Below are 12,676 nucleotides of genomic sequence, written 5' to 3' on the forward strand. Positions count from 1 at the left end.
AAGCAGTGGTATCAACGCAGAGTACTGCATTAAGCAAATACGCATGGGCTGTACCGCTTAAGAGCAAAAGCGCGAACGAGGTTACCCGAGCGTTATCTAAAATAGTACGAGACTCTAAGCGGTGTCCGAAAAATCTGCAGACCGATAAAGGAAAGGAATTCCACAATGCCGATGTGCGAAATTTCGCGAAGAAGCGCGGAGTGAATCATTACTCGACGTACTCGGTGATGAAGGCGTCGATAGTCGAACGATTCAATCGTACGCTCAAAAACTCTGTGTGGAAGTACTTCACGCTAAATGGAACGTACAAGTGGATCGACGAGTTACCTCGACTCGTCGAGGAATATAACGCGCGAAAACATCGCACTATAGGTATGAGACCCGTCGACGTGACTCCAGCGATCGCCGATAAACTTTTGAATACTGTATGCAGCAATATAAAGATCACGGCTCCGGCGAAATTCAAAGTAGCCGATCCGGTATGCGTCAGCAAATTTAAGACGATCTTCGAGAAAGGCTTCACACCCAACTGGACTACAGAGATTTTTCGAATAACTAAGATACAACGGACTAATCCCGTAACGTATCTGTTGAAGGATTCGCGCGGCGAGCCGATCGCCGGAGGATTCTACGAGCACGAGTTGCTGCGTCGGCGATCCCGACGTGTATCTCGTGGAAAAGGTGCTGCGTCGAAAGGGCGACGAGGTTTACGTGAAATGGTTAGGAATGGACGAATCGCACAATTCTTGGATAAATAAAACAGCTGTATTATGATAAAAATGTATTTTTATTAAATAAAACTACATATATTAAATATAACTATATATATATTAAATATAACTACATATATTAAATATAACTACATATATTAAGTTATTATCGCGTTCCATGCGAGATCTCTCTCGCGCTCCATATAAATTCTTTCTCGCGCCGCTACGCGGCCGCCGCGTCCTGCGTTCTCTCTTTTGCGCTTTATACAGACTCTTTCTTACGCTCTATATACATTCTTCATCGCGTCGTTAAGCGAACGTCGTATCTCGCGGTAACCTTTTTTTCGCGTTGCTCGATATATAACACTTTCGAAAACATAATAAAGAGTCATGGAAAACATCGATCTGTCTAACTCGCGGCTAATCTCGACCCGATTTGTGGTAAGCTTCGTTGCGTTCTCTCTCGCTTGCATGTAGCATGATATATGCTCTATGCAAATGAGAGAGAACACGAGAATTTGCCAAATCGAGTCCAAATTAGCCGAGACTTAGACTGAATGGTGGTTTCCATGATTTTTTACATCGCAAAAACACGCGCGAGTTCGTCTTTTTTGGCGTTATATACGAATTCTTTCTCGCGTTCTATACGAGTTCTCTCTTGCGCCGCTACGCGGCCGCCGTATCCTGCGTTCTCTCTTTCAAACTTTATACGTACTCTTTCTCGCACTCTATATACATTCTCTATTACGTCACTATATGATAACATCAGAACTCGCATTAACATTTTTTTCACGTTATTCTATATAAGACACTTTCGAGAGCATAATAGAAAGACCGTGAAAATGTCCGATCAGTCCTATTTATAATAGATTTTAACAAAATCTATTACATATAAGACTGATTGAACATTTCCGCGATTTTTTTATTAAAATCTATTATAAATAAGACCGATCGAATATTTCCACAATTTTTTATTAAAATCTATTATAATAAACTATATTAAAGTAAACTATATTAAACGCGAATATTTATCGCATTTTCGGATATACAAATTATATTATTTATAACAACAAATTATATTATTCGCGCAAAACGCGCGTTCTTCGAGACGATTCGTTGAACGTCCAGGGATGTTTCGAGTCTCGAAATTCCAAATCAAAGAATACAAGCCTGTGATGTAAAACTTGTATACATTGATGTGAAATTTAGAAGCGCGTCTCTTCGCGATAATTCGTAAAATGTTAACCAACGTTTTCTCATCGCGCGTTCTTCAAGACGATTCGTAGAACGTCCACCGATGTTTCGAGTCTCGAAATTTCAAGTCAAAGAATACAAGCCTGTGATGTAAAACTTGTATACATTGATTTGAAATTTAGAAGCGCGTTTCTTCGCGATATCGTAGAACGTTCACGGATGTTTCGAGTCTCGAAATTCCAAGTCAAAGAATACAAGCCTGTGATGTAAAACTTGTATATTTTGACCTGAAATTTAGAAACGCGTCTCTTCGGTATAATTTTTTCTTTTGAGTTTAAAACATGTGTTTCAGTTAGAAGTTCTTCTCGAACTATTATCTTCGGCGCGACCGCGAAATATTATATCGAAAATACGATGGTAGTATATTATTTATAAAATATGTTTATATTAACAATAAACTACTAAAGTTTGAATGTTTTAAGAAACGTTTCCGATAGCGTCGTAGATAGAATAGCGAACGCGCCTCGCAACATTACGAAACGCTCGCGAGTTCGATCCTCGTGAAACGCGCGCTCGTTATTCTCTTCTATCGCGCTCGCGGAGTATTTTATTAAACGTAAATAGTATTTTTTCGATATACGTTTTTTCGCTTCTTACAGCGGTATTTTATAATGTCCCCACGGTAACGTATCCGTAGTTCCCGATATCGCGTATCGCTTGTCATCGTGCGGACTGAGCGCGATCTTCAATTCCGACATTGTATACATCTCGTGTAACTCGGATCTTATACAAAACTGCTCGCGCTTCATCTCGATCCCCCGTCGAAGACAGCGCGCGTAATCGTCGAACGTTATCGTTCTTGCGACGACGCCGCTCTTAACACCTTTGATCCTTTTCGTATCGCTTTTACCGTCGACTCGCAGTGCGTACATCTTCGCTCTGAGTCCGATAAATTCGGTCATAATCGCGCCAGCGTTCTCATCCTTCATCGCACCGGGTATTTTCCTATTAGCGAGAGGCATACCGTACGCGTTGTCCGTCGCGTAATCGCTCGTATCGAATCTGTCGATATCGCGCTTCATATTCTCGTACACGTCCTCGCACTCGACACGATAAATGAAACTATCCGTGTCGGTGTACATTATTCTACACTTATCTCGATACAATGGTAGCATGTACTCGTAATGAAATTCGTACAAACGAATCTTAGATATGTCGAGAATGCACATACCCACATAGATCGGTCTGTTGAACTTAACTTCGAGTTTGCGCAATTCCACGGCTACGAGATCCTCCGCGAAGACGCTTCTATTGTGAAAGTTCGGCTTCGCGATCATCGCCTCCGCGCCGTATCGCCCGTCCCATCGAGTCACGAGTCGAACATTCGAATGATTGCGCACGTTCTCCATAGTTTTGCCGAACACGGCGTTATTCATCAATTTGTATAGATTTTTCTCGAACGCGTTTTTCGCGTTAATTCGTAATCGCGTATTCAGTTCGATGTATTCGCACAGCCATGAAGATTGCGCGAATCGCAATATTCTGTGTATTTTCGTAACGCGTAATCCGTGTCGAACGCATTGCTGCAGATTGCGATAATATATTACGTAACGGCTCTTATCGTACAGCGTGGCGAGAAGCTTCTCGTCTCGTTTTCCGGGCGGCTTATCGCGCGTCGGGCAAAATGGCAAGTCAGCGTGAGAATCGTGAAGGTCGGACGGATACGCAAGGTCGACATCTAGAATGTAACCGATAGGCCGAGTCCGAAGTCACGGACGTTAAGTCAACGCTCGTAACGTCATCGACCCATCGAAAATTTTCGTAAGGCAACGATTGACACATCGCCCATCCATACAAATTATTTATATCGAAGTACATGAGATACAACGATGATTCCGAAGGATCGTACTACTGTAAATACTTGTTATTAGCGCGCGCGTATCTGTTGGAACATTGACTTAGCCCGCCGCGTATTCCGCGTTCCACGATCACCATATCGATGTCGGTTAACAATTCGAATCGCACACCCGTATACTTTAACATAGCGTCCCATGTGTATCCCGGTAACGTGTAATAATACGCGGGATCTAAATTATAACTCCTCATACACGCGTCGCGAAAATTTTCGAAAACATCGACCAATAGAAGAACGTCGGTCTTTAAATACAAATCGCTATAATCGCCCAACGTTTCGACGCGAAACCGCTCCCAGACTCTTATCGCGCGCGCGTAATCGCTCTCGGATATCGCGTCACCGGTTAGCGAACTGTGAAAAGCCTCGCGCGGCGGTAGACGAGTCTCCAGCAATTTATCTACGTCGTCGACATACTCGTACGGAAATACGCCCTTTCGTGCGAGAAGCTCGAAATCGGCGTCGTTAAGATCGGAAAATTCCGAACGCGCGATCCTCAACTCGCTCTTGTCTAGATACGACGCCAATTTCTCGAGACTCGCGCTTAGAAATTTGAAAGAATCCACGAAACGCAATTTCAAACGTCTCCCGAACCATCCCTCGTCCCACGCATCCTCGACGTTCTTCGTGAAAGAGATGTACGTTTCTTTCGTTATCGGCAATATTTCCACGCTGCCGGGAAAAGCGTTAGCTACATCTTTAATGATAAAATGCGCGTCGTAGCCCGATAAATTGTGAAAGAATACGGGAATTACGTAAATATCCTTATAATTTAAATTACAATTCGAATGCGCCGGACCTCTGTACCGTCCAGTCAGATGACAGTGATCGCGCACGCGAGCGTCTCCCGATTCGAACGGTTTCTCACATACGCTGCAGCGCGTCGCGTTTACGAATCTCTCCCACTCGTCCGATGTAAGATCCGTCATAGAAGCATCGATATCGAGAATAGTCTTCGCGCGAAGCGCTAGATCGTGCAGTTCTTTAACGAACCACAATACGCAATCCTCGCCGCGATAAGCTCTGTAGGTCGAGCCAACGCCATCGAGCGCGCATATCCGGCGCTATAGACTTCGTGATGCTGAATAATAGATGTGTTCGACGTTCTCCTCTCCTCTTTCTTCTTCAGCACGCATTCGAGATCGGCGTACACCACGAATGGAAGTCGCTCCTTTCTACTATAGTTGCGAAACTCTAACCATTTGTCGTCTTTGGTAGGAAGGACTATAGCGCACTCGTTCATCCTTCCGCAGTCCACGCTGTGAGCCGATAACTTATCGCTCGTTCGAAAATAGTGCATGCATCTGCGACATAACGCACATTTTTAAATCGCGCGCATTATCAACATCGCGCGACGATTCTTTTAATTCGTACTCACCGATCGCATATATGCGATTTATGTCGCCTACCACTCAGTTGCGAGCCGACGAGTCGCGACAGATTCTTGATCCACGCGAAATGCGTCGCGTTATCTCGTCGCGTCGTATCGTCAAAATACAGCAGATTAATGTGTCTGTCCTTTTTATCGTCAGTGAGACGCAGAGGAACGACGCGGCAACCGCCTTTTCCCTCCTTTTTATCTCGAACGATATACACATTGATAGATATGTCGTTAATACGCTCGAATCTAGTAATTTTGTTCAAACTCATAGGAAATTTAACGCCCTCCAGATTCAGCACTGTCGTGTAATGCGGGTACGAAGATTCCCGACCCGCGTTTTTTTCAGCTGGATACAGAGCGGCAACCACCGCCCATGCGAAACACGCATTGTCATTAGATTGCACGTTTATTACCGCTCTCTTCAACATGATCTCTCGCGGTAATTTGACGTGGCACCCCGCGCGCATAGGATTGTATCTGTTCACGTTCACCATTAAATTGAATATTCGCGATAACGCCCATCCGCTATCGCGCTCCTGAAATTCCTCCAACGAGGCTAGAATAGCGTCGACCACTCGCTTCTCGTACCACTCTCGCAAGTCGGAAAGAGGTAGAAGCGGATAATTCTTCGTGACGATAGTCTTAACACCGATCTTGTCGCCCGAAACGAACTCGCCGATAAACGCGGTATTGACCTTAACACTATTATATTCATCCATAACATCGCGTATTCGATCGAGCACGGTATCTCTAGCGTCCTCGAGAAATCGTCGAAGTTCGATATAATCGAAATTAATAACCGCGCCGGTTAAAACGCGTCTAGAGAAAGCCGTTTCGATCTCGGACCACGAGAATCCCTCGCGTTTCTCTACACCGCCTCCCCCGCGTTCGAAACGTCGACGCAGATCGTCTCTCGCGCCCGTCAATCGAACGATTCGAGCGATAAGAGAATTGATCGCTCCGGTCGATCTCCCCCGGCACTCGCCTCGACACCTCTCCCGCAGAGACTCGAGACACTCGTCGCACCGTTGCGCCCACGCGCGATACGCGTCCTCCGTCGTGACGTCCCGCGCGCTATCGAGAAGATCGCGCGCCTCCATCGTTTCTCGATTCGTCACTCGTCGTCTAACGAACGCCAAGATTTTTTACAAATAAACCACGTCTCTTCCTCGTCGTAATTCTCGATATAAAACAAAGCTCTCATCTCGCAGCCGGCGCACCAATTATTCGACACGTCGAAAACCTCGTCGACGAGATCGCAAGCGGGCACCATCTCGCTATACACCGTTTTCGTTACGTGCGTCAATACGCTTTTCGCGAAACTCGAGCTACGCGCGCAATACGCGCAATATCTCTCGTCCTCCTCGAAATAATTTCCGTTCTCGAATCGGCAACCGAACTTAAAAAAACAATGCACGACGTGATTCACCTTCCACGAAAATTTCGGAATTCCGTATCGCCGTTTCCAATTGCGATAAAGCAAATAGCCATCGGCTCCGACATTCGCGAAAGGCTCGTCGAATCGCGTCTCGCTCGCCTCTCGCACAAACTCTTCCGCGAAGCCAATCTCTTCTATACAGTACAAACGGTCCTCTATATAACGTTCGCGTAGTTCCTTCTTCAAACAATTCGCTATCTCCAAATTCCGTATATCCTCGATACTTCCGATTCAAACATTCACCGCTCTTCCGGCTAATCTCGTTAAAGCGCTCGGTGCGCGCTTCATTGCGCCGCGAAATATTCTCGAACGTACTAATACCTCGAGACCGTCGCAGCGTCCTTTTATAACGGGGAAAAATAGCGAGGACGCGCCCCCGATTAACCGAGCCGGATACTCGCTTTCGGACTTCGGACGCGTCTCGCCACCGGACGCGCGACGTCGCCGGAAAATGGAAAAAAACTCGCCCCGAAACGAGATAAGCGCGCTCGTATCGCCGCTAACGCGCGCCTCGAGAAGAGGAGAGCGACGAGGGACGCCCCTCCGTCCGCTCGACCGCCCACCGACGATCCCCCGCCCCCTCGACGCCGGGCGCCCGCCGTCCGCTCGCGGATCGCGCGCTAGAAGCGTCGCGCGCGTCTCTAAAGAATCGCGACAGCGGATCGCGCGCTAGAAGCGGCGCGCCCCCCCTAAAGAATCGCGACAGCGGATCGCGCGCTAGAAGCGGCGCGCGCCCCTAAAGAACGAGTCGCGTCAAGGTCGAATCGGGAGGAACCGCCACCCCCCGAGCGCCATCTCTCGAGCGCTCTCGGCGACTCATACCCACCGCTCCCCCCGGCCGCGCTTCCCCTCTCACCCTACTTACCCCCCCCATACACCCGCCCAGCCTGATCTCCATCCCTCGGGCGCCAACAAACTGCTCCAAAACTATCTCTCTCTTTTCCTCCCCAACGGTAACCTCTCTCTCACACTCACGACAAACCGAGCCAAAACCGACCATACTATCCTACTCACCGTGAACCGTAAATACTAATTTGCTCGATCACTTAATTTCGATCACTCGATGTCGACCACTCGATTTTCTACGTAACGCGGAGATGCCACAAAAGCCGCAGAACAAAAGAACGCGAAGAAAGGCGGCGCGAAGAAAGGCGGTGCGATAAGCATCGGTGTGTGTATGTGTGTATTTATATAAATCTATTCACACGAACGTCATTCTATCTTTGTTCAACTTTTAGCAAATAACGAAGATAGAATAGCGCTTGTGTGCACACGGGTGATGTTTCCGAACGCAGCCCTGTATAGCGCGATCAGTCGATGATTTACTGTCGCATAAGATGTAAGTATGTTACTATTTGTATACTATTTGTATAAAACAAGTAAACTAAAGTGCACTGTGCAGTGTCAAATATTTATTAGTGTTTATAAGTATTATGCATCAAATAGGTCTAGCAAAGACAGAAGCGCTACGAAAATATGGATGAGAAGAGAAAAAGGGAGATTGAGAAAAGTAAACTTAAGAGGAAGAGGATAGGAAAAGGAATGAGATAGAGAGAAAGAAAGAGGAAGAGAGAAGAAAAGAGAGAAAGAAGAAGGAAGAAAAAAAAATCTGGAAAAAGAAAGGTTAGTGCACTATTATTTTATTCTTAGATTATTATAAATTATAATCCTGTATAAAAGAAATGCGAAATCGCTATAGGCTCAATATGGCGTCAATGCATTCTACCATCTACCGATTTTGCTTCTCTTTTTGATATAAGGCTACCCTTGCTGCATCTCACGATGGGTTCAAAATGGTAGCTTCCACAAAGGCTGATTTCGCTTCTCTTTTATATACAGGACTTTTATAAATTACACATATAGTTGTTTTTTTGTTACTAGTTTACTTTAAATAACACATATATTAATATTTAATAAACATGAATGAATTAGAAAACTGGAACAACGGAATGAAAGAGAAGAGGAAGAGGAAGCAATGATTATGGAATCAAGTGAATCGGACACAGAAAATGAAAAAAATATATATAAGGAACGAAAAAAAAGAGGAGGAAGAAAATTAAAAGAGAGGAACAAAAAGTATGTTACATTTTTTAATAGAATAGATTATAAAGTTTCAAAATCATTTTGTTAATTTATTAATGTATTGCTTTAACTGTTGTGTTATCTATGTAGCTATTACTCATCAAGAGGACGAAGAGAAGGAGAATGGAGAGGAGGGTGGAGAGGAGGATGGAAACGAGGAAGGCGAGGAGGATGGAGAGGAGGATGGAGAGGAGGGTGGAGAGGAAAAAAATGGAGAGGAGGAAGATGGAGAGGACGAGGACACCGATCCGGTGCCAATGCCGGATGGAAAGTCACGCAAGGCCAGAAGGGTCTACAGGCCCTGTATTTATTTTTAATTATAATAATTCATAAATAAAAATTTATAAATTACGAAGTGTTTATTCTCCTGTTTTTATATACATTTGTTTATAGACGTGCGTTTCTTAGTTTTAATTATATATATTATATGTATTATTATCAGGGTTGGAAAGTAACGCGTTACTTGTAACGCCGTTACCGTTACAGTTACTTTTTTTCGGTAACTGTAACGGTAATGGCGTTACAAATTTTATTTGTAACGGAAAAAGTAACTTCGTTACATTTTTCGGTAACGAGTAACGAATTTAACAGTTACTTTTATCGTTCCTTTTTTCAAATTTTTTGATTTATTTAAGATATTATTCTTGCTATTGTACGTGATAAAATTTTTATCTTAACCGTAAAGCCGTAAGCAAATCGACCAATTAGCATTCTTATTATGTTGTAATCTCATTTACTACCAGTTCTAAGTACCTTGCAACGAAAATTAGAAAATCTCAATAAATCTGACCTTATAGATTGCCATTCATTAGTTGAAGCTATTCAGCAAGGTTTAAATAAAAGGTAACTTATTAATTTGATTAATACATATGTTATTTAATTTTAAATAAGGATTTAATTGAAAAATATTATTTTATTTTAAACTATTGATTCAAAAGTATTAATTTCAATAAAACAAACAATGTCGCTTAATTTACTATATTTGATTTTAGATTTCTTACAATATTTGAAACAAAAGAATTAATAATAGCAGCATGTTTACATCCAAAATTTAAGTTAAACTGGTTAACCGGAGAAAAAAGAAAACGTGCTGAAAATTACTCGGAGGTTTTATTGGGAATCCGATCAACTGAAAATTCTTCAAAAGCTGGAAAATCTGACGATCACGATGATTTTTTCATTTTTGAGCAAAAAACGGTGCAAAATGTATCTGAACAAGAAGAATTGCAACGGTTTTTAAAATCAAATAATTGTAATATAGAAATGTTAAACGACTATCCAAAACTTAAAAAACTTTTTAATAAATATAATACAGCTCTACCAAGCAGTGCATCTGTAGAAAAAATGTTTAGCATTGGTGGCTCTGTATTAACACCACAAAGAGGGCATTTAAATGATGATACTATGGAGCAACAAATTTTATTAAAAATTAATAAAGAATTTCGATAAAATTTAATCATTTATTTTGTAATAAACCTTGAATGAAATCTTGCTTACAATTTTTTAAAAGTTTTTCTTATGCAAAATAATTTATTAGTTTGTATTGTAAAAAAGTAACGGAAATTGTAACGACTCGTTACTTTTTAGTAACTGTAACGGTAACGAGTTATTTTTTAGAAAAAATAACGGTAACTGTAACGAGTTACTTTTATAAAGTAACTTTCCCAACCCTGATTATTATATGTTTAATCAGTTTTAATCATACAACATACGATCGTACAATCATACGATCGTACATTGTACGATTAAAACTGATTAAACATATAATAATACATATAATACATTTCATAATAATAAATGTATAGAATAGCTAAATTGCCATGTTACATGTTACCGACAAATTATCAGCATGTTACCCACATGTCAGAATTTTTATGCAGCGCCTCACGCTGCAAATCGATGAACTATGAGGCGTGGAAAGTGACGTTTTGGCAGCCCAAATTATTCTTGCGTGCCATTTCGTAATTATTCACTTTATGCTAATGCTGTGATGTGTAACGTATTTGTGAAACTTATAAAATTGTCCGAAAACTAAGCTTAGCAAGTTAAGTATTATGTAAAAAGAACATTTTCCCCTTCTTTCGGCAGCTGTCAAACTACATGTTTTCCCATATAACTAGGCTTACTTTGACACTTATTTTACAGTTATTTATTAATTGTCAAAGGAAAAGCTTAGTTTTCGGACAATTTTACAAGTATACTAAAGCGATCTGTAGTCTTATTTCTTTAAAATATCTTTTTATTTAAAAATGGTACGCAAGAATTCTCAGCGTGTCATTTCTCGCTTCTGACGTCATCATTCCAATATGGCCGCGGCGACTACTCAGGAGCCTTAAGCAATATTTATTATATTTTATTTCTAATAACATTTTATGATATAATGATTAAATCTAATCTAAAAATTGTTAAAGCATGTAGAATAGGATTTCAAATTGCCGCGTAAGATGGCGGACGAAGGCAATTGTAAATGCCATGCGCAGTTATCGAAAGAGGTGTTCGAGAGTCGCGTCGTGGCAAGTGCGTAGAATCGTTACTTTTGAGCGGAACCGGTAATAAGGAAGTGTGTGTCGTACCACGCGGTTGAGAGAGTGTGTATGTGTGGAGAACCCTGCCTCGACGGTCGAGGGCTTATCCAAGACATTGTGTGATTGAGTCAGGAGAATTTTGTATATTCGTTATTCGTATGTGTAAAAAGTGTGCTCTGGTTCCTCAAACCCCACACTTATTTAAATAAAAGTATTCAATTGTTTCTCTCGCACGAAAGTATCGGCCATTACTAAAGTCATTACCACGTTTGTTGAACCGTATCCACCATCCTACGAACGACGAGAACAATTGCTAGAGTCGAGCACATGCAACGGAGAAGAGAAAATTAACAAAATTAAGTATGTATTTCATAGTGTATTCTTATAAATGACACACATTGAAAAATATATTAACTTTATACGCACATTTCTGGCCATGAAATAGCACCTTCATTACTAAAATAATCAACAAAAATGCTTCGTATGTGGTTTGCTTCCCGCATATGAGTATTGCTGCCAACATTGCCTAAATCTTTAAATGCCGCAGCTTCAATTTCAGATAAAGTTGGAATATCCATAACATAAGTAGTTTCGGAAAAGCAGTTAATATCCTCGGTATTTTGACGAAGAAAATTGTGTAAAACTATTGTTGCTTTTACTATCTTTTCTGCCGTTTGTATCGATGTGTTAATAGGTCGCTTATATATTCTCCATTGAGAAAAAAGAATTCCGAACGCGCATTCCACCATACGGCGCGCTCTACTGAGTCGATAATTAAATATACGTTTTTCCTTTGTTAAACCTCCTTTTCCAGGAAACGGCCGCATCGTGTAATTTGTTAATTGGAAAGCTTCATCAGTTACTAATACATATGGCAAAATAGGTCCCTCAAAAACATGATCTGGAGGTGGTATATCCATTTCACCTGCTGCGAACGCTTCACCCATAGTAGATCTCGACTATATGCCTCCATCACTTTGACGTCCTGCCGCTCCAATATCAACTAACAGAAATTTATAATTGCTATCACAAACAGCCATTAGCATTATGCTATGCGAACTTTTATAATTATAATATGTGGACCCAGAGTTTGGTGGAGCCCACAATTATGTTTTTAGAAATAAAAATGTTCTGAAAATAAATAATTAAAAAGAAATTATATAAAACTTAACAAAATATAATATTACTTGTATGACTACATGCTTTCCATCCACAGCACCTAAACAATGTGGGAAATTACATTTCATCTCAAAATTTTTTACAATTTTTTTCCATTCATCACATGTAGGTACTTTAAGAACAATGGATACAAAAGTTGTCCATAATGCATTACACGTTTCAGCAATTATATTTGTTATTGTAGATTGATCGATATAATATTGATAATTTAATGACATCATTGAATCTCTAGATGCTAAATATCTAAATAAGAAA

General features: G+C 41.4%; 2 protein-coding genes and 1 pseudogene across 2 annotated transcripts; all 3 read right to left on the reverse strand.

The window, feature by feature from the left end:
- Window positions 1–2,557: 2,557 nt before the first annotated feature.
- Window positions 2,558–4,745, reverse strand: LOC138943979 (uncharacterized). The gene is made up of 3 exons (XM_070314851.1): window positions 4,598–4,745; window positions 4,160–4,513; window positions 2,558–3,642 (listed from the first exon to the last, which is right to left on the reverse strand). Exons 1-3 carry the CDS (start codon window positions 4,743–4,745, stop codon window positions 2,558–2,560), a joined length of 1,587 nt encoding a protein of 528 aa, XP_070170952.1.
- Window positions 4,746–5,190: 445 nt separating this feature from the next.
- Window positions 5,191–5,916, reverse strand: LOC138943985 (uncharacterized). Its single transcript, XM_070314862.1, has one exon. The coding sequence runs from the start codon at window positions 5,914–5,916 to the stop codon at window positions 5,191–5,193; it is 726 nt and encodes a 241-aa protein (XP_070170963.1).
- A 5,742-nt stretch (window positions 5,917–11,658) lies between these two features.
- LOC138943980 (uncharacterized) lies at window positions 11,659–12,489 on the reverse strand (annotated as a pseudogene).
- Between the last annotated feature and the right edge of the window lie 187 nt (window positions 12,490–12,676).

The sequence above is a fragment of the Polyergus mexicanus genome, unplaced genomic scaffold, assembly GCF_030449975.1.
Source record: "Polyergus mexicanus isolate NDT 795.1 unplaced genomic scaffold, iyPolMexi1.0 SCAF_67, whole genome shotgun sequence".
Classification (NCBI taxonomy): domain Eukaryota; kingdom Metazoa; phylum Arthropoda; class Insecta; order Hymenoptera; family Formicidae; genus Polyergus; species Polyergus mexicanus.

Bases quoted from the DNA above. Each gene is read 5' to 3' on its own strand.
- LOC138943979 (XM_070314851.1), bottom strand. From the start codon at position 4,745: ATGACGGATCTTACATCGGACGAGTGGGAGAGATTCGTAAACGCGACG. The intron at 4,514-4,597 runs GTAATTTAAATT...TTATCATTAAAG, and splicing joins AGGTCCGGCGCATTCGAATT to ATGTAGCTAACGCTTTTCCC. The intron at 3,643-4,159 runs GTGACGCGATAT...GTTACATTCTAG, and splicing joins TTTTCACAGTTCGCTAACCG to ATGTCGACCTTGCGTATCCG.
- LOC138943985 (XM_070314862.1), bottom strand. From the start codon at position 5,916: ATGGATGAATATAATAGTGTTAAGGTCAATACCGCGTTTATCGGCGAG.